We start from the raw sequence: 22,841 nt of genomic DNA on the forward strand, positions 1-22,841 counted from the left end.
CTTTTTATATTGGGATAATAAAGTCCTGGAATTATCTTTAGTTCTATATTTGGGGGGTAGAATTAGTTTTTGAACAAGCAAATATTTGCTTGCTTGCTGCTGTAATTTATGTCTTTATGCTTATCTCTAACAGAGCTACCTCTTGTTCCTTTAGGTCATATGTCATATCTGAATACTTTACTTTGATTTTTATCTGACAAGATTACTTATCTCTTTTCATATGTGATGAATTTTTCATGTCTGCTCTTATTAGAAAGTGTTAGGCACAAGCCATTGCTGGTTCAGGTTTTAGAGCCAGGCAGATTCTAGTTCCAGTTTGCCTGGACAGCCTTGAATAGGTAGAATATACTCCTTTCTTGAGTTCCAGTTTCTTCACATGGAATTTGTGACATTTGTCACTAGTATTAAGTGAATTTACATATATGGAAAGCTCAAAAGATATGGGAGCATAATATCATAATATTTTTCTCCACCATACCAGTCAATCATTCTGTAGTCATTCTTGTACGTGTTGTTTTTCTCTGGGTATTTTTAACCTTTTTCACTTTCGGTTGACATTCTGCTTTCCTTGTGTGTTCCTGATTGTAGTTATGGACCACCTTTTACTTCATCAATGTTTCACTATGAAGGAAGCGTAGGTGTTTGCTCAGTATTTATTGAGATTTAGGTATAGTTTCTCATGCACACTAGATCTGTTAGCATTGCTTCTTAGAGTAATGGGTTTCTTCATCTCTGTTTATATTGATGTAATGTTTATTTCTTTAGTTTACTGTCCATTTCCTTTTAGCACGTTTTACTTATGTCTTTTTTTAAAGTGGGATGGTATATAGTTGCATCGTTTCCTCCTCACCTCTCTACCTGTGTTGTGTGTGTGTGTGTGCACGCACACGTATATGTATGTACATGCGTGCAAGTGCTCTCACTCACTGAGTCATCCCCTCAGCCTATTAATACTTTTTATATAAACAAACTATTTTCTTTTTCTTCTTTTTTCAAACTATCTTCTTCTTTTTCTTTTTTTTTTTTTTTTTTTTTTTTTTTTTTGGTTTTTCGAGACAGGGTTTCTCTGTGGTTTTGGAGCCTGTCCTGGAACTAGCTCTTGTAGACCAGGCTGGTCTCGAACTCACAGAGATCCACCTGCCTCTGCCTCCCAAGTGCTGGGATTAAAGTCGTGTGCCACCACCGCCCGGCACTATCTTCTTTTTCTGAGGTAAATGGATTACATTCTCAACACTACTGTGGTTTCTTCGGCCAATTCATCTTCTCAGTCTTTTATTTAATGATCTTGGTGCAGAAATGCATATGATATCTAATAGCAAACTTTTAGACAGCACCAGTCTTTGTGATAGGTTTGACTTGTGTGTTATTTCAGTAGCGATTTTTTGTTTCCCCCTAAGTTGCAATGTTGTTGTAGATAATGTTATCTGTCATTCATTTGGTGGGGAAATTTTGCCTACTCTTGAACTTGGGGTTTCATATTTTAGGTAGTTTATAAAATTGATAATGTAAAACCAATGTGTTTTATAATAGGGGAAGTATTTGCTTGAGTTCCTGTTTTACGGAATTGGGGTACATTCGCTGCTCTCATCTACTTTCCCTCCTGTCTCTCTTACTAGAATCTGCATTTCTGTAACAGGCCGTTCTAGTTTATTTATTTCCTGTCATAATTTTCCTTTCTTCTCGGGAAATCTGCAGAAGCAGTTATTGAGTCCTCTGCCTCCACCAGTTTACTTTCGGGTTACCCTCAGGTGTGCTCTAAGGATAATTATATCGTCAAGGTTTTAGTTTTGACATAGGTCTTCATGGGTAAATAAGCTTTGAGACATTAGAGTAGTTTCTTTTTTATTTTTATTGAAAAAAATTTTTTCTGCCTCCTCCCCGCCTCCCATTTCCCTCCCCCTCCTCCCGCCCCTCTCCCCCTCCCCCCACTCCTCTTCTCCTCCCTCTCCAGTCCCAGGAGCAGTCAGGGTTCCCTGCCCTGTGGAAAGTCCAAGGTCCTCCCCCCTCCATCCAGGTCTAGGAAGGTGGCCATCCAAACTGTCTAGGCTCCCACAAAGCCAGAACATGAAGTAGGATCAAAACCCCGTGCCATTGTCCTTGGCCTCTCGTCAGTTCTCATTGTCCGCCATGTTCAGAGAGTCCGGTTTTATCCCATGCTTTTTCAGTCACAGTCCAGCTGGCCTTGGTGAGCTCCCAATATATCGGCCCCACTGTCTCAGTGGGTGGGTGCACCCCTCGTGGTCCTGACTTCCTTGTTCATGTTCTCCCTCCTTCTGCTCCTCATTAGGACCTTGGGAGCTCAGTCCGGTGCTCCAGTGTGGGTCTCTGTCTCTATCTCCATCCATAGCTAGATGAAGGTTCAGCTTTTGTTGAGATGAACAAACTGATTCTGTCATTCGTGTGTAAATGTCAGATCAGAGTGATGCTTGACAGGGCTTACACAGCAGTGCCATGTAGAATCAACAGCTCCTTTACCTGGAGACATTGAGGTATCTGTGACATCTAGAGATAGGAATTGGTTTTCTCCCTCTACTATGTGGGTCCTGGGATTGAACTTAGGTCATCAGATTCGATGGTAAGCATTTTACCTATGGAGCCATTTCTGGCCTAGTGCCATTGTCCTTGGCTTCTCATCAGCCTTCATTGTCCGCCATGCTCAGAGAGTCCAGTTTCAACCCATGCTTATTCAGTCCCAGACGAGCTGGCCTTGGTGGGCTCCCAATAAATCAGATCCACTGTCACAGTGGATGGGTGCATCCCTCGTGGTCCTGATTTCCTTGCTCATGTTCTCCCTCCTTCTGCTCCTCATTTGGACCTTAAGAGCTCAGACCGTTGCTCCAAATTGAGTCTCTGTCTCTACCTCGATCCATCACCAGATGAAGGTTCTAAGGTGATATGTAAGACATTCATCAGTATAGGATAGGGTCATTTCAGGTTCCCTCTCCTCAGTTGCCCAAGGTACCAGCTGGGGACATCTCCCTGGACACCTGCGAACCCCTCTAGAGTCAAGTCTCTTGCCAACCCTAAGATGGGTCCCTTAGTTAGGATATATACTTCGCTGCTCCCGTATCCTCCCTTCCTATATCCCAACCATCCCAATCCCCCGAGCTCCTCCCATCCTCCCCTTCTCATGTTTCTCATCCCATTTCCCCTTTGCCCCATGCCACCTCACCCGCAAGTTCCCAGTTTTTTCCCTGCAATCTTGTCTACTTCCCCTCTCCAGGCGGATGACTATACGATTTTCTTTGGGTTCACTTTCTTATTTAGCTTTAGAGTAGTTTCTTTAAGTTCTCAGAGTACATGTGTGTAGAGGTTTTAGTGTAGGTCTTCGGGTACATGTGTGTGGACAGGTTAGTGCAGGTCCTCAGGGTACATGTGTGTACACAGGTTAGTGCAGGTCCTCAGGGTACATGTGTGTACACAGGTTAGTGCAGGTCCTCAGGGTACATGTGTTTACACAGGTTAGTGCAGGTCCTCAAGTACATGTGTGTACACGGGTTAGTGCTGGTCCTCGAGTACATGTGTGTACACAGGTTAGTGCAGGTCCTCAGGGTACATGTGTGTACACAGGTTAGTGCAGGTCCTCAGGGTACATGTGTGTACACAGGTTAGTGCTGGTCCTCGAGTACATGTGTGTACACAGGTTAGTGCAGGTCCTCAGGGTACATGTGTGTACACAGGTTAGTGCAGATCCTCAGGGTACATGTGTGTACACAGGTTAGTGCAGGTCCTCAGGGTACATGTGTGTGGATAGATTAGTGCTGGTCCTCAAGTACATGTGTGTACACAGGTTAGTGCTGGTCCTCTAGTACATGTGTATACACAGGTTAGTGCAGGTCCTCAGGGTACATGTGTGTACACAGGTTAGTGCAGATCCTTGGGGTATATGTGTGTGAACAGATCCTCAGGGTACACATGTTTAGACAGGTTACTGCAGGTCCTCGGGGCATATTATGTGTTCTCTGCTCTCACTAGTGAGGAACGAGCCTAGTCTGAAACTCTTGACTTCCTTACTTTCAGTAGAAGGAGTTCTTCACTCTCTCCTAAAACTACTTTTCCAGGAACATCTTAAGCCAGATCATGCTTTGCTTAGGCTTATTTTTTGTTTCTTAATAAAATCATTCAGAATTTTGTCTTTAAATTTATCATGAAGTTTATACATTTTTAGGACTGACTCTTAAGACTTCCTGAACTAACTGGGCCTTTCCAGCCTTCCTTGGCTTTTCTCAGTCACATTTGACTTTGGTAACCTACACAGCCCACTGGGATCATGGAAGCCTGGGCTGTAGAGGACAGTACCTGCCTTCAAATCCCTGCTTTAGTTCTTAGAAGTTATTGGGCTTTGAAAAGGTGTGAAACCCTTCAAAAGCTGAGTGTCCTTATCTGTAGAAGGGAATCAAGAGTGCTTTCTGTCCCAGGGGGTTATTTTACACACATTGAATGAATGAAGCCCCCAGCACAGCACCTGCTGGAGGCAGTCAGTCATCAGAGGAGAGCTAAGCTGCCTTCTGAGGTTGGATTTCTGTTTTATCACCCCCAAATCTACCTCCTCATTTTCCTTTTCATCTTTCCTAGGAAAACATTCAGGAAGTTCTCTGGTTTGAATTCCACTCAGTTACCCACAGGTTCATTCTGTCATCTCACATCAGTGTAGATTAACCCCAACCCAGTCCCTGCTCTTCCTGATGTTACATCACACCTTCATTCTGTGGTACTCTCTCTGCTCACTCTGGTTCTCAGTGGATCCCTTTTAATCTGCAAGATGTGAGGCAGGAGGGTTGCAGTTAGTGCGAGGCAAGCCCGAGCTACATAGCAAAACTTCTCAGAAAGAAGAGCGACGTGGGATGCTTACACACCAAATCTTCATTCCAGGTATCAGTTCAGAAATGCAGAGCCACCAAGACCAACAAGCATGGCTTCTTCTTTGTCTTCCTTAAGGAAGCCGCAGCACTAGCTGCAGTTTCAGCATCCCAATGCATATAATACAAGAAAGCAACAGGAGAAAAGGTGCAAAGCCATTGTCTCTCCCATCACTTCAGCATAAGCATCTTTATAATACCACCAGATATCTTATGATAGATTTCCATTAGTCTTTATTAATTTGTTCCTGTGGATGAGTGTAAATGTAAATTTATTTAAATTGTGTGTTTGTTTCCATTGATTTACAATAATTGGAAAGACTGCCAAAGATTGATATAAGTCAGGAAATGTATAATACATTCTGAAATGTATAATAACATTTACTTCAAATTCTTGAACGTAAAATGCTTACTGATTTTTCAATCAAGTTTAAAATTAACATTGAATATTGAGAAATCTAATGGAAAATGTGCTTCTAGAATGAGCATATAGAAAAGCATTGCTTGTTTTTCATTTTTACATGAATTTATTTGGGGGTAGAGAAGTTCAGGGAAGCGTGTCACAGTGTATATATGCGTGTATGTGTGTGTGTGTGTGCATGTGTGTGTGTATTCATGCATGTATGCAGATGAGAGAACACCCTTCAGGACTCAGTTCTCTCCTTTTACCATGTGGATACCAGAGATCACACTCAAATTGTTAGTCTTGGTGGCATGCACCTTTACCCACTGAGCCAGCCCACCAGCTGAAAAGAATATTATTTTAATCATTTATATGCAACAGGAAAAAATTGAAGAAATATTTGTAAAGTAATTGAGAATGACAGCAGTAACAATGCAGGCTTGTTGGCAGAGACTGTTTGTTCATTCCCAGTAGCCCAAACCCAAAATAATTACATGGAAACTGTATGAATTAAAACACTGATTGGCCTATTAGCTCAGGCTTATTATTAACTAACTCTTACATTTTAAATTAACCCATTCCTCTTCTTTTATATTTTACCACAAGGCTCGTGGTTTACTGGTAAGGTTTCAGCTGGTGTCTCTCTCCTTTAGCGGCTACATGATGTCTCTCTGACTCTGGCTTCTTTCCTCTTTTGTCTGCTTAGAAGTACCACCTTACTCTATTCTGCCCTTCCATAGACCCAAAGAAGATTCTTTATTAACCAATGGTAATGAAACATATTCATAGCATACAGAGGGAAATCCCACATCACCTTCCCTTTTCTGTCTAAATAAAAAGGAAGGTTTTAACTTTAATATAGCAAGATTACATACAAAAAAACATTTACCAAGAAGGAATTATAGTTACAATATTTAGTCCATTTATATTTGGCAAATTAAGGAAAATACCCTATCATCTTTCCTATCTTTGTGAGTCTAAAGTTTTTTTTATATATAATCTATCTTTTATAATGATAACTATAGCTCTTCAATGCAATCAAAGACTCCAGAAGGATATAATACTACCTAAGTAAACAGGAAGTGCATTGTAAGCAACTTTCAAAACTCTAGAATTGACAGAGTCATCTCACTGCCTGGACAGTCACCCAAAGTTCTTCTGTAACATTGTAACATCCATCTTCAACCTACAGTCCCCTAATATCCAGCAGACTTTTCCATGAAGCAGGAAATTTCAAAGACAGTTTCACCTATATTAGCAGTTTGTCAGTCACTTTCTTCTGTGTCCTGCAGAATGTCTGGCAGACTCTTTTATGAAACAGGAACCCTGAAGGACTGTCTCATCTTTAGGCAAGTTCAACAGTCATTTTTCAGTTCATATAAAATACCATTGAGCAATCCAGACAAGAGCATTTTCTTGCCTAAATGTCTAACCAAGTCCATAAGGAGCCTCTTCAATGCCCATCATCCTCTTGAAGTAATTGGTGCTGCCAGGAGCAGATGTGTCTATTGTCATGAAAAGTCCTAAGTTCTTAAAACATTTTAAATGTCATATTTTGTTAGTCATTGAAGGATTGAAGAATACCTATTCATCTAAAATATATCTCTGTACATTTAGAAAACCTAACTAACATCACTACAAGCTTGACTATTATAGATGCCTATCTATTAACCTGTATTTCTTAACTATACATTATTTTTAAATGAACTGCACAAACACAGTGCCTTAAACAAGAGCAGAAATACAGATAACAAAATTAACCTTAAATTAGTATCAATAAATCAAGATTTACACCAATGCAAAGTATTCATCTCTATATCATATCCCCCTTTAACTGTAAACAAACATTTATAAACAATCATTTAGGGAATTTGGGAATTGTTCTCTAGACTACTTCCTGCTGATTGGGGGCACTGTCAATCAAATCTTTTATAGGTCATGTGCCCATCTCAGCCTTCAGTCCTGAAGCTGTTGTGGATGTTGGACCACCTAGGCCATCGCTTCAGGGGGTTTTCTTTGATCTAACCATATTAGCCAAGAAGGAATCCACAGGTTCTCATCCTCTGTGGAGACAAAATCAGAACCTCTTTTCAAAAGCAAAATATCCTTAGATTCAATTTTGAAGTCAAGATACCTTTAAAATGTATATGTTGGTTTAGCTTAGCAGCACGTACAATGATTCACAGTCAAAAAGTTCAAATAAAACACAATAATATAGATAATCCATACTTTCTGTGTATTTTCTATCTTTATATGACTTTTTTTTACTCCTTTAATCTTTGACTGCCTGTACTCTGTCTCTTTGAAAACACTACATGTTTATAACTGTCTATACCCTTTTTTCCTCTCTCTCCCAAGCCTACGTACATTTATTCAACACTGTGACCCTTCAGAGGTCTTTTTTATCTGAATTTGTCTTTATTGCATATCTGTAATTGTTTTTTTACCAGGAGCGCTTTTTTTTAAATGCTAAGCAGGCCTGACTAGGACCAAATCTGCAACCCTGCCTGTTGCCTCCACCCAATCCAATATGGCAAAGACATGTTCACTGCCTCTAAGAGCCATACACACTGCCCCAGCTCTAGGGTCTCAGTGGGTCTATGTCACTATTAAGCAATTTGTAACACTATTCACAGACCTCATTTAAGTGCTTGGCCTCCTGAAAGAGCCAGAGCTGTTCATGCAGCTAGCACAAACCAGGAAGCCCTCCCCTAAAGAAGCTGTGAAGCCTTCACTGCCAATGCTGAGTCAGGAAGACCTCTCTTAAAGGAGCTGTGGCACCCCTGCTTGCCGTCAGTAAACAGCCCATGCAAAAAAGAAAAAAAAATGTGGTTACCAAGAAGCTGTGGTAAACTCTAGAATTTAGCATACAGAGAAAATAGCATACAGAGCAGAACCCCACATTACAGGCTGGTGTGTAAATTAGAGGCAGAGCCCTGGCCTAGCATGTACAGAGGCTGGGGTTCCATCTTGGCACTTCCAGTAATTATTAAGAAGCACATAACTAGGTTAAAAGCACTGCAAATCTCTGAATTCTGGAGAAAATACCAAAAGCCTTTGAACCTGACAGTTGACTTTATGAGTAAAGGTACCTGCAGCACCATCCTAATATTTAATCCTTTTGAGTTTGTCAGATACTCCAAGAGTCATGGCTGACTGTTGCTTTGAGGATCTTGTTTCCCAGGCCCTTTATTATATTCATTATTCCAATTCTTGCAGCTGCATTGCTGAATAAATGGTTCTGTCTCCGCATTAAAGCAGAGGGAACAATTTCTCCCACCCTCATTTACTTGGAAGACTATGCTTATTATTTTTTAGAGCAATTTGGGATAAGAAATTAAAAGGATAGATGTGTGGATGTATTCTGCAGGCCTGAGTCAATGAGCCTCGAATGGTGTGTTTATTCATGCCATGCCTGAAGACAGAAGATGACCAAGAACTTTAAATAGGCTCATAGGGATCAGTTTAGTAAGGACATGGTTATAGCGTCACATACTTCCTCTCTCCGTGTATTCTAAAACTTGATGATAAAGATGAGAGGCAGATCAAGATTTGGGGTCATGGGTTGAACAGAGATGCCTTCGTACTTTGGAGTACTCTGGTTAAGGATGTGAAGGCATCAATGGAAACCCCAGCATCATGACTTCTCGGCCGTGAATACTGTTTCCAGTTACTGTTCCTTGCCATCTCCAGGTTTAATTGTTACAATAGTTTATTCAGCAAAGTATGTCAAGGAAGAAGTGACTGTTGAGCATGCAAAATATAACAGTTGTTTGTGTGTAGGGGCTATAGGAAACATAATTGGTCTTTTGGGTACAATAACAGATAAACTCATTGATGAAGTAGGATTTATGGGGGTGAAGGTTGACTTGGGGCCCATGAGAAAAATTTCCACCTTGTGGCAGAGGTCATCTTCTTGCATGTGCTTTGAAGCCAGGTTTCTTTACCTTTGGTTAAACTAGATTTATAGAGCATGGGAATGATTTCATTACTGAGAGAAACAGAAACTTGCCTTGGTGCTTGTGAGCTAGTGTGCCTTTCATCTTTTCTAGTTTTGTTCAGGTATAAATGGATCATACAGCTCAACAGGGGATTCCAATACAAATCATGGTTCTAAATGTTGACATCATTCTTTTCTACACTACAACTTGATTTTAGAGCTAAAACTTTTTAAATGTGTGTGCATATGAGTGTGTGTGTACATGTGTGTACGTGTGTGTTCAAGTGAGCACATTTGTGTGTGTGTGTGAAAGCCAGAGGTCAGCCTCAGGTTTCACTTCTTAGCCACTCAGCCTCCCTTTTGTGTGAGACAGGGTCCCAAACTAGCCTTGGACTTCTCGAGTGGATTAAGCTGACTCACTGAAGAGCCACAATAATCTTCCTGATTTGCCTCATCAGTGCTGGGATTACAAGTGCACACCAGTGTGCTCTTCTTGTAGGGCTAAGACTTCTGAATTAAAGTTAAACACAAAACAAATGTACCCTTTTAGGGGGTAGAGGGCCTGGCACCCTTTCTGGGTCATGACAGGACTGTTGGTTCCTTTTACTGTGTCTTCTGCATCATTGGTATGCAGTGGCTGTGGTCAGAGTAATGCTCTTACCCTTTGTAGAAGGCTTTAAACACGTATTTCCTCATCTTTCATAATGTGGCTCAAATAAACCCATTCTCACGGTTATCGATTTCCTAAATATGGGTGCAATGACATTAATTTCCTGGCTACTTGTTCCCACTTCTGTTTTAAGCACACTAATGAAAGGAACCTGGGTGCACTTGGGTTGGCTTTATTTAATTACTGAGCTAGTTGGATGATTGCTGGGCCCTGCCATTGTTCATTGATCTCAATTGGAGAGAATCACTTTCACTCCAGAAAGTTAGAAGTTGGAAGCTAGCTACTCTCATTCTTTGGTTTTGCTTTCTCTTGTTGATAAATTTCTTCTGTGGAGATGGATCATGTCCCTTTTATCACTTATCTATGAACTAAGGATGAAGATTATAAATATGATTATGATTAGGATGTATGGATGGATGGTAGTGGTGGTAGATCTTTTGTAGGGAATAACTGGCTCCTTTCTTCTTGAAAAAAAGTGCAGGTGAGCCATTTGCTCAGGCTTCATTTTGGACCTTGTTTATAAGGATCACTAAATGCAGGCTTGTTTCCAACACTCACATGTCTGAGAATTATTTTCAAGAATTCTTGGCAAGTGACTTTTTTTCTTTTCTAATATAAATGCTAGCAGTTATACTTAAAATCTTAATAAGAAGCACTACATAAAATTAACTCTCTAGAGATATGTCCTGCTTATTCTAAATCTCATAGTGAGCTCATTAAAGAACTTTGAACTGCTGGGAAGAAGAACATTGTGCGAGCCTGTGGTGACCATAGAGTCACTGTCCTGCCTTAATGACTTGAAACCAGTGGTACTTGGGGGTAGATTAAGCTGGTCCACTGAGAATCTTAACAAACCAGACTGTGAAGCATGTCAAAGTGGTACCCCGGCAAGGGAGGTGACCAATTCACAGCAATAATGTTATAAAATCATAATAATGTTATGATAGCATGTAAATGTGAGCTATATTTAAGAGACTTGAATTTCCTAGTATATTTTTCTTTTGATCTTTGATAAAATGTGGAAAGGTTAGATCTTTCAGAATTTACAAACAAAATTAAGATTCAAGAATTTTCTTTTTCTTTTTTTGGGGGGGGTGGTGGGGTTCAAGACTTGGTTTCTCTGCAGCTTTGGAGTCTGTCCTGGAACTAGCTCTTGTAGACCAGGCTGACCTTGAACTCACAGAGATCCCCCTGCCTCTGCCTCCGGGATTAAAGGCGTGTGCCACTCCCACCCCCCCCACCCCAGCTTTAAGAATTTTTTAATAGTAGACAAAAATAATCCAATTGAGTTGAGAGAGTATGTACACAAAAGTCACATGACCATGAAACTGTATCTGGAGATGTTGACTTCTTGATCCAGTACGTCTAAGAACAACCGCAGATGCCAGATTATATCCATCCCTGTAGCAGCCTATGGGTCTGTTCTGGAAGCCGCATTATCTACTGATGGACGGTATAAGTGCTGCGGGCAAAAGCCAGACCTTTGGATTCTGGCTCTGCCTTTGCCACCGCCATGCCCTTACATGAATATGCAATGTAGATTCTCAGCTTCGTATTTGGGGAGAACTGTAAAGATACTGGTCCCTACATATGGTTCTTAACATAACACGACAATACTGTGTACATAACACGCACTGGTTGGTCTTAGCCAGGACTCTCTACTTGTTTGTTATTGCAAGGTCAAGCAAAGAGGAAACACTTCTTAAGTGAGAACCATGACTTTTTCAGAGCTGCTCAGGAAGGCAGGTATGCTTCAATGCTTTGGACAATGCCAGGTGGCTATTTCCCGTGTCTGTCGTTGAAGAAGAACTGGTGATGATCACAGGACGTAGCCACTGTGGCTTTTAGAAGGAGGTGACTGGCAAGCTCAGCGTGAGTCATCCCCTCTCTTTAGGTCAGCTCGACATTTGCCCTCCCTGTTTTAGTTCTTTCCAGTTAGACTCAGTCTGTCTGCTTTGGGAATGAGAATGTTTGGGTTTTGAGGCCAGAGGAATCTAGACCAAAGGTATTTGTGGAAGGCTATGATTTTCAAGGAATCCTGGGTTACTATCATGCACATGGCTTTCCCTAGGAAGGGGACTCAGCTTTTACTCTGTACTTACACTGTGTATGGTTACCAGAATGTTCTCTTACCAAATCTTTGAAAAGTCTGACTCAGTCTTCACCTGTGCATCAGCCCTGTGACCACCAGTGAGACTATGAAGATGCAAATCAGGCATGTGCATAATGGGCCCTTAGGGAACTTTCAGTGACTACAGTAAGTCTACCTCGGCTAAGCTCTCACTGTTTCCTGGGTTCATTAGTTGGCGTGCCACGGGCAGAAACGCCACTTACTCCAAATCCATTGATGTCTCTTGTTTTCTTGTATATTTTGCTGAAATTCAGGCAGCTCCATGCATCACCGACTTTCAAAGTAAAATTCCCCAGCTACCTCGTTCTTTTCCAATTTCCTGATGCTGGGTTTCCTAATTACAAATATTCCAGAAAGTAGTTTTGTAACTCAGAATGAAAGCACGTAATGCAAGCAATTTCTTCGGGTTGAGTTGAACGCAGGAAACTTCCTCCATCTGCCAGAACACAGCTGCTTCAGGTACATGATAAGTGTTCCATGTTGGATGACTTTTATATTTTAGCACTTAGTGAACTAAAGGAAAACATGTGTCTCCCAATGTTCAGAATCCTATGCTGAATTTTTCTGAGTCTTGAAGGGAACATAGAAAACTCACTTCTGTTTCCCTAAAGAGTAATATTTAAGATACGGAAGTTCCAACTGCATGGTAAAGATAACTTAGTGTTACCTTTAAATTGCTAGGTTGGTTAAGACAGATACAGTCATCAAACCCTGTGTGCTTTTCGTTGTTATTTTGTTTACACATGAAGAAAAATAAAAATATGCCCGTTTGTTCGGGAACACTATGAAAAACACACGTTAGCACCTAGAATATCTGCCCAAACTGGGTTTCTTTGTTGAGGCTTTTGCCCTCTTCCTAAGCAGGCACACCAAGAAGGAAACACACTGTGAGCATCGTATCTCGGGCAGAGCAGAGCACCTGTGTTGAGGCTGGCATTCAGAATGTGTTTCTGCGTGTCCCAGACAGCACTGCACCAAGTCCTCTGAGTTACTATGTGAACTCAGTGCACATCAGCACAGGGCCAAATCACATCATCTACCCCTCTCCCTCTCTTGAGTTTCATGCCTCACCACTGTCTAAGATGGCTGCCAACAAGTGTCCTATTCAAACAGAATGAAAATTCTGTCTCCATCATTCTTACAGTTTTAAAGTCCCCCTAGCAAGGATCTGATTTTCTAGACACAAGCTCTTTCACCAACATAACCTCGTTCTGGTCTCAGCCTCCAAAAACATGGGCGTGGCGCTGCTCACTCTTGGTTTACTCTCGGTTCATTTTCAGTCTGAGAGCGTGAGGAAAAGGTATCGACAGCTAGTAGTTCTTTTCTTTCCCTGATTCCTTGATATTCAAAGTACCAAATAAGAACAGTGGGTTGCCTGAATAAAATGACCAGCGATCTCCTTCTCCCTGGAGTTTGTTGTATGCCAGGCATTACGTGGAGTAGTTAGCATGACTTTAACTGATTGGTGGTATCTGCATTCTAACTTAGGAAATTAATTCTTTGCAGAGGTTAATCTCACATGGAAAGGGCAAGAGCTACTGTCTAATTGCCGGACTACCTACTTCTAGGAGGGCACTGACCAAGTTGAATCTAGGTAGCTGTGACTGGGACAAAATTAACTTGACGCAGAGCAGTGGCTGTCCCGTTAAATATTAGTCACAGTTGACACGTTCTCCCTCTGCGTGGGAATGTGAGTGTGTGTGTGCGGGGGGGGGGGGGGGTGTCAGTTAACGTCCACAGAGTTCTTAATATTCTTCAAGTCGCTGAATCCTACAAATTCTTCTAAAAAGAAGGAGGAGGATGGAAAATAACAAAAATGATTACATAGGCCTTGTGATAATTATTGCCATAATTCACCTCTAAGCCTGTGGCCTGAGTTTGATCCCAGAACCCACAGTATAGAAAGAGAACCAATTCCTGAAAGTCTCCTTCCATGCACGCATACCCTATAGCATGTGAGATCACAGAGTAAATAAATGAGTAAACAATAGAATGTTTTTAAAGATCAACACAGGTCAGACTTCAAGACTGAAGAATGTACTCACGTTCCATGTCTGGTGCCTATTCGTGCACTGTGTTCTTTGAACGAGGCCCAGACTGTGTTAAACTATCCTTGGGTTTGCTTTCATTAGGTCTTCAGTTCTCAAGCAAGTGTGGCCTGTTCGATCATTTCCTTGTGCTCCTCCATGCTATCAGCCTTGAAGGCCGTGAGCTGGTTGCTTAATGTAACAACGGCATATTATAAAGTGAGAAGGCTCTCCTGTCCTCGGCACTGGAGAGCCCAACTCTTAGGCCAAACCACATTCTTTCCCTTAGACAACACCGCAAATGTGTACTTAATTCCAGCTAAGATTTTCCCAGATTCCACACATATATTTATACAGAAGGTTGGATGTTGATCTTTAGTAAACTTCAAATTGATTGCCTAATCACGTGGTGAAAGGATGGATGTTCCGGGGCCTTCTATTTTGACTCCCCTGTGTCTGATGATGCAGACTGTCACTCAGAGGACAGGAGCTCTGTAGTGAGCAGCCATTTTGTTGAGGAAGTGGAAACTCTCACCGTCTTACCACCGAGCTGTACTGACGTACTGACTCCGAGCATAGTGTTTCTTCATACAGTTACATTTTCTGCCACCCACAGACTGACATCATGTCTCCACACTGAGAGCAGGAGTGGCATTCGGCATTGGATGATCCCAAACCCAAGTCTCTGTCCCGTTTTTAGTACTTTGCCATTTTGATTTTGCTTTTTGAATTTGCTTGTGACTCTCTGCTTCCCCCATCTTTTTTTTTTTTTGGTACAATGATTCTTACCTTGTCTTTCCCCAGTCCGTTTCTGACCTGGAGAGACGTACAGCATGTTATTGTCAGGACTTCCCGTGCGGGACATTTGAACGCTAATGACTGGAAAACCAATGCTGCTGGTTTTAAGGGTGAGAACTTCTTTCATATTCTGTCACAGGCAAAATATTTTTAATTTTTCCCCAATTTTAAACGGAGAGTAGGAAATGGAACCCTTCAAACAAATCTTTAAATTTTGTGCTCACACATGAAGAGCCCTTTGGTCTTCTAGAACATAAAAAGCAGATTGACTTTTTTTATTAGCAGTATACACACATGGCAGATTTCCTGCACTTCCCACGCCATAGGTCAAGTGTTTAAAGATTCAGCCAACCCCCAAGTATAACTGGCCTATGGGACCCCTAACTGCCTTAGTATTTGCTGTCGTTGATTCTCTGACTGGTGTTTTTAAAACTGTGTGTTTTCAAATTCTCCATCTTTACTTCTTTATGTGTAATAACTGACACACATTTCTCACTGTGGTCTAGCAATCAGGCCATGCATTCTGTACCATATTATTTTTACTAGCTTGAAGACTTCCGGAAGCAGAAAAGCAAGCATATTTTTATGAATAAACCCAACGTGCAGATGAAACTTCCTATTGTGCAGTCTCTTGAAGCTGCACAAGACACAGAACAAACACAGAGTGTTTTTCCCACAGCTGGACAAGTTATAGATCCCTCTAGTGCTCTTCTTAACAGTAGCCATCATCTTTATTATTGTGGATAATATATATATATATCATAATAAATAGAAAGTAATTACATAAAGCATTTCTAAAGATTAGTGTGTTTACTCAAGTTGCAAATGACCTGAACTTTAATCTATGGAGTTATAACAATAATTACTTTATATGACAGCTATAGTCCCAAAATTTTTCCCAAATAGTTTGAGATCATGACGTATCTCTTTTTGGGGAAAACCATATTCTGCAGTGTAGGGACTATGTTATCAGTGGCGGTTCTCCCTCGGACCACTGGAAACACGATGAGTAATGCTGAGGAAACTGTTCATTTGAAGGTCCCTAATTGTTCCACATTTAAACATATCATCTGAGTAATGTCTACATGTTATCATGCGTAGGAGCTTAATATTCCCTTAGGGAACTCTGTCCAGTATACTTAGATATTTATGCCAAAATGTATGTCCTTTTAAAATTCTTTGCAGATAGCTCGTGGTAAACTCATCTTTAACCAGGACTTATGAATCTGTCATGTATTGAGCATTTAGGACCAGTTACTTAATGTTTTTGCATAATTCACCTCATACGTAGAAAAAGAGTAACCCTCTGCTCTTGAAGTGTGGTGCTTCCCTTGGCTGTCATGAGCAGCAAGTCAGTGTGCTGCTAAGCCTCAAGGACTATTAAATGCCTATAGTTGTTGCACAACTGGGAAGCCCATGTGAAGATGCCCCTATCTCAAACTTGCAATTGTATGGGCAATATGGAAATTATTTGAAAGTTCAGTTCTTAAAATAAATAAAAAATAAAAACCAGAATGTAAATTGCCACATGTATATTTCACATTGATTAGCGTCAGCCTGCTCCTAAATCCTACAAGATAAGCCCATGAGCTATACTGGGGGGAAAGAGACCAGCATGTAACCTTGGCTGGAGTGGCCTTCCTAGCAGAAGGGCCTCACAGACAAAGCATGTTGACCTCAATGAAGCTGGAGAATCAACTTTAATCTAAATAAACTTCCTAGTTTTACTTACTCCTTTTTGGCAACCTAAGAGGAGCAAATGGTTCCAATAAAGCACACAGCTCGTTGGAAAACCTCTGTTGGTTTTGGAGAGGGGAAAACAGGGGATTTAAACTAAATCAGCAGACCCAACCGTGGATTTCAAGGGACTGTACAGCTTCTGGCGAGGAGGAAATTGTATTTTACTATTGCACGTGGCAATATTTAGTATAATATTTCACTCTTCCCTTAGACAGCTGCCAAGGGTAACAATTAAAGTTCGTTTTTTCATAGATGAATTACTCGGAATGGTCTGGGCTCCCAGAGGAATTGTTTTGTAATTTTATTGATGGCAAGCCCCATATTTCATCTAAACATGATCATAATAAGATGAATTCTTTCAACGTTATTTTCTTTCTTATTCTAAACATTACTATCCCTTCCCAAGTGTCCCGTCGAGAAAAAGGGACTAGGGCCGAGGCTAGCAGGAGCAACTTGCACAGGAAACGAAGGAATGCAGGTCACCAAGGCAGAGAAAAATTAACTGACTTTTTATGAGACATAAACTCAAAGAATAAAAAGAGCTGATATTTAAGGAGATTTGTGCAGTGATAGCTCGGCAAGAATTCATGGTTTAAATCAGATCCGCCAGCAGTAGAGGCCTTGCTTTGCGGGGACCGACTTTTCCCCTTAGACAAGAAAGAGCCACACTGCCTGTGGCGGAACCCTTGACTGTGGTGCTGCCCCACCCACCCCTCTGTCTTAACACTGCATAAACATGTACATGAAATGAATTTGGAAACTTCTAGATGAGCTGGACATAGTGGCACATGCCTTAAATTCCACCACTTGGGCAGCAGAGACAGATGGATCTCCAAGTTTGAGCTTGGTCTACATAGTGAGTTCCAGGACACACAAACAGACACACACATACACATACAAGAAAGGAGGAAATTAAAAAGGAGAGAGAGAGAGAGAGAGAGAGAGAGAGAGAGAGAGAGAGAGAGAGAGAGAGAGAGAGCAGTTTCACAGATTGTTTAGTGGTCACCGCTGGAATGGGGATGTCAGTATCCATATCAGAATTTCCCTTTCTCATTGAGGAAAGCAGAAGCCATGCTTTGGATATAAGAAGATGTTATATTTACCCCGATAAAAGCCAATATCCCAGCTCCTACAGCTGCAGCCTGCATATGTCCCTGTAGTGAGATCAGCTCACTGTGTGGGAAACCCCAAAGACAGTAGCCAAGTTGTCACACCTATGTAGACTGGACTGGCTGCTGATGCTAACTTGACTTTTAATGATTTTAATTGAACTAACAGACTTCTGTCCTGCTGCTTAATGATAGTAACAACAGAAGTAATAATAACCTGAACATAATTAAAATATCTCTTCCAGCAGGCTAGTTTTACAGAATGTATATAAGGAAATGAATGCACTCCTATATAAACTTACTAAATATCTATTTGTCCAGTCCATCTTGTGAATAATTCTAGTCAGTTTTTAGGTACCTTTGGACTATGTGCCTTCCCCAGTAGTTACTTGAAAAGAATGCTGTGACTTATCACACACCCATGAAAGACTCCACCTGAGAATGTGTGAGTAAATGGAAAGTCATTCTTAGAGCAGATGTGGGATTCTGTCATTGAAGAACTGAAATGCAAACTCTAGTATCCCGTTGCTGAGCAACATTCCCCAAGCCAGAAGATGACTTCAGCATTAAGGGGATGGCATTTTATCAGGATTAGTGCCCCCACATCCCATCTCTTAAGTCTCTTCTGTTTCATTCCCACTCTTTTAAATCCACAACCCATGTGCCCTTAAGTACACCGGTGAGTTATTAAAAAAAAGAGCTTCCTCCACCCGGGTGGTTCTTCTGACAGAATTCAACATGTCTCTTCACTGGTCGGTTCCTAAGGATGCTCTGAGCACTTTCAGTTCTCCAGCCAGACAGGAGTAGGGAATGTCGGGCACCATGGGCTAGCACAATTTATAGGCACCGAAGTCGATATGGGTCTTTTGGTTTTGGAAGATAAGTTGTCACACCTATGTAGACTGGACTGGCCTCGAGCTCACTATGTAGGCCAAAGTGGCCTTGAACTTTTGGCAATCTTCCTGTTTCTCCTTCCTGGATACTGGAATTATAGGCATGTATCTCCATGCCTGACTGACATGGCCCTACTTTTAATCTCGTTCTAACTCCTGACAATCCCCCCCAGGTCACACTAGACAGAGTATTGATAGCTCTGTACTTGGCCACAGCAGGAAACAGCTAAGGGCTAGAGCACCTGCCATGGGTCTGATGTGTATTTTGACAGAATCTTCTAGCATTGTCACCCAAAAGGCTGCCCAAGATGTTCATCCAGAGATTTTTCTATAATCTGGAGATCAGAGCATCTTTGGGGAAAATGACCGCTTGTCTTGGGCTCTCCTCTCCTCCACTCCCCTGAGGGAACCAGAACCAGCCAAGCCTCTTGCAGTGCCCAGGCTGTGCCGCTGATTCTTCTCTCCGAATCCTGAGCTATGCTCTTGAGGGTGTGTAGTTGTGAGTCTATGGAATGCATGAACATCTCTTTGAATCAAAGTATTTGTATTTGGATGATATGACTGTGTACAGTTAAACTCTCTTCTATCTAGGAACAGAAGTAGATTTCAGATAATAAATTAGGACCTTCTGTCATCTTTACTAGGCGAAAGAATGAAAAAAAATGTCATTGAAACTCAAAAAATGACCACTAAGTGAGCGAGGTTGCCACGCCCTCCATTTCACTGCCCTCCCAGACTATGTAAGTCTCTGTTTTTCTCCCAGCATGTTGCTGAAATCCCTCTGTCCCCGCTGACTCTTTCCTGGACCACAACTAAACCACTAGATTTTTTTTTTTTTATTTCTAACTGGTTACCCACAATGGAAAAAAAAATTGACAATCTAACATGACTTCTTAGTTTCTCAGATCTTAACTTTTAATCATTTTTTTTACTTTTAATTGCCACCATTGTATTTCCATTGGTAGGGAATGGTAGTTTTAAGATACTACAATATATTTTTAGCAACTACTTGTCTTTCAGTTTGTAATGCTTATTAAAAAGAATTAGAAGTACTGAATCCATTAAGCATGCCATGTGTTAAATCCAAATGAAAAGTTTGGATTTGGTTTATTTTTGTTTTGAGAGTATGAAGTGATTTCTAATGTGTTGTCACTTGAAAGGGTAAAACTCCATTTATTTTATTGTTTCACTGTTTAAATAATAATACATCTCTACTACTTGCTTGTAGATTAACTGTTGAAATGTGATTTATTCTCCATAATGTTTGGATGCACAATGCTTTTATGTTTTTGAAGAAATTTCAAAATGGCTTGCTATTCCTCTGACCAGTGTGAACAATGGGGCTAGAGTCAAATGTGGGAGTCTAGTTAGGACCCATTTGCAGAAGTAAATGACTATTACTGGAACGTGAGTAGATACGTATCATCCCACTGATGAATCTGCTTGCTGAAGATACCACTTGATTGTTTCCTTTGTTCTGTGCTTTCTAGCGTTGTGTTCATTGAAGTTACATTCTTCTCATATTTATTGATTCCAAGTCCTTGTATTTATTGACTATGGTGTATGTGGACTTTATCTTTTAGCTCGTCCACAGAATGATGTGGCACACACACTGCAGAGGGTGGAGGGTCTGGCCTTTATTTTTTGATCTGGCTGATGATTTAACTAGACATCTAGGTGGTAGCACTAAGTCCCTGACAGGAAACCCTGCTTAGCTGAGTTTCGATTAAGCAGGTACTTAATCTAAATTCTTGTCACTAAATTGTTCTTTTTCCTTTTGGGAATAGCTAACTACTGAATGTGTGAAGGTTACAAAACATTGTCGGAGACTAAAGAGACGTCTTCTCCATGTTGATCATCCACTGAGTGGTAGCGTTACATTGGTCCGGCTTCCGTCAGCCATGCTTTGCTTCAGTTTTGTGTTCTTGTGGGTTTCAAACACACACACTTTTGTACTTAAAACCCACCTTCGGGACTTTGAATGTAACTCTGTGGTAGAGAGCCTGCCTAAGATGTGTAAGAGCGTGGGTTCCAATCCTGGATGACCCACATGTGCACTTCTCCCCTCCCCACACTCTGGTTCTTTCTCCCTCTCCTCCTCTCTGTCTCTATAAAGCAGAATTAAAATTATGGTTACTTAGTTTGCCTGTTAACTCTATGCCAGATGAATTGGTTATTTGGAGAGAGTTATAGGAGGGTTTTCTAGGTTTTGTTACACTCTTAATAACTAAATGGCATTGTCTATGGTCCTTGAAGAAACAACTGCAGGATTTGTACCTTGGCTTTTGCAGAATATAGGAGCAAATAATAAACATAATGAAAAGGCTGAACCAAATAAAAAGTGATCGAAAATAGAAAGTGGCAAACATAGAGTCCTAAGACTCTATTTCTGTACTATCTCTGTCCCCTGGAATAAAGATAAAGACACATAAATATGCTGTCAATGAGAGTGTTTAGGGGTTGAAATTAGCTAACTGACCTCAAACAGGCTAGAAAACTAATGTATCTTTAAACTTTTTATCCCATAATCCTATATCAATAACAACACAACTCTACTTAATTTTCATATTGTAATGTTTAGATGTCACTTTGAATTCAGTCTGTTAAATCTCACAAGTTCTAATTAGTTGCACCTATATAAATAAGAAGCGATAAGAATCTGAAAAGAAATTTAAAAAACTTTCTGACTCTTTAGCTATTAATATGCCACATAAAATTGTAAGCAGAAATCTTGGTTAGGCAATGTGCAGAAGCTTCTACGCTTCAGAGAGTTACATCTTCGCGTCATTCCTTGAAGAAACTAAATTACTACTTCAAGAGAGGATGAACTGATGTCTCTGGTCATTTTCAACTCTTCTTTCAGCACAGGTGTTTGGCTCTCCTTAAGAGCAGTAGATCATGATGTTTTGTTGTGACGGTTGATCTTAGGCTAGAATAAAAGCCGTCAGGTTTTGATCCCCAAGATTTGAGAGTCGTTATCAGTGGAATCCTGCTCTGGTCTAAAATGCATGAGGGCTAGAAAATAATGAAATGGATTCCTTGAAGCACTGATTCTGAATCCAGTTCCAAAATAAGATGGAAAGAATTGAAGCCAAGACATGGTCCTATCAGAACACATTCATACATGCCATCGAGAGACTGTTTTGAAGTTCAGCAGTCCTTAATTGAGGTTTCCTTTTTATCCCAAACAAGAAACTCATTATTCATGGTGGTTTCAAAGCATATACCACTCAGACAGACAACCTGGGATTGACCCTCAGTTTATAAACAAATTAGAATATGTGGTCATCTTCATACATTCTTACCCACTTTACTGAGATAAACTTACATGTAGTGAAGTTTCTGTTTTACATGTCCCGCTGATGTGTTTTGACAGAGATAACTCCATCACCCCAGAAAGATCTAGACAGCTACTGATGCACTAAAACTTCTTGTACGCCTTCATTTTTCTCCGTACTGCAACCACACAGAACAGCCATTGATCTGCCTGGCCTCTGTCACTGGAGGTGACATGGTCTTGAAGATTCTATGTCAATAAGATTAGCTGAGTATGGCTTAGTTGAGTGTGGCTTCCTCCCTATCTCTGACATTTTCAGATACCTTTATTCCATTAACTATGCCATGAGGCCATTTCTTTGAACGACTAAATTGTAAACTTGTGAATGCCACCAATTTCTATTCTCCTTCACTTTTCCATGGACGACTTTTCTTGTGTGAAGTTTGGACGCATTATGAGAAAAACTGATATGGACAAGTCTTCATAGCCATTTTTTTTAATCATTAACCAACCTCTTATTTTAACTGAACCCCTAAACGGGAGGCAGGGGTGGAACCAAATGACCAACAAGCTGTAGGCCATTTCAGGTGAAACAAATAACATATACAAGACTTGTCTATCAATACAATGAAGCAAGCAAAGGGAAAAGTAAGAAAAGTGGTAGCATTTAAAGAATTTAGCACTGAAGCCTGATAATATACACTGTCGGAGGCTGAAACTAAAAGATCATGAATTCTACCAGCCTGGACTATATAATGGAACTCTGTCTTTAAAAAGAAAGACAAAGGAGAATTTGGTACAGTTCTTCCCTCATAGGCTATTACTTAAGTAAAATTACTTATCTTCTATGTGTTGTTCATTATTCTAATACAACATATTCAGTTGATAGTCTGCTCATGTCTTTGGAGTTAAAAACTGGGCTTGTAGAAACTGATGGACATGAATCAATGTTCTTAGAAGAGTGAGTGATCTGTATCTAATTGTCCCCATTATC

The 22,841-nt window shown here is 40.7% G+C and overlaps 1 protein-coding gene across 2 annotated transcripts in view; it reads left to right on the forward strand.

Moving 5' to 3' along the window:
• Positions 1-22,841, forward strand: part of Pcsk5 (proprotein convertase subtilisin/kexin type 5) — a 409,270-nt gene that overhangs the window by 216,034 nt on the left and 170,395 nt on the right. For both annotated transcript variants that reach the window (XM_057777813.1, XM_057777814.1), the window contains exon 10: positions 14,835-14,938. In XM_057777813.1, coding sequence (XP_057633796.1) covers positions 14,835-14,938 — 104 coding nt within the window. The remainder of the gene's footprint in view (positions 1-14,834; positions 14,939-22,841) is intronic.

This window comes from Chionomys nivalis, chromosome 8 (genome assembly GCF_950005125.1).
Source record: "Chionomys nivalis chromosome 8, mChiNiv1.1, whole genome shotgun sequence".
NCBI classification, from domain to species: domain Eukaryota; kingdom Metazoa; phylum Chordata; class Mammalia; order Rodentia; family Cricetidae; genus Chionomys; species Chionomys nivalis.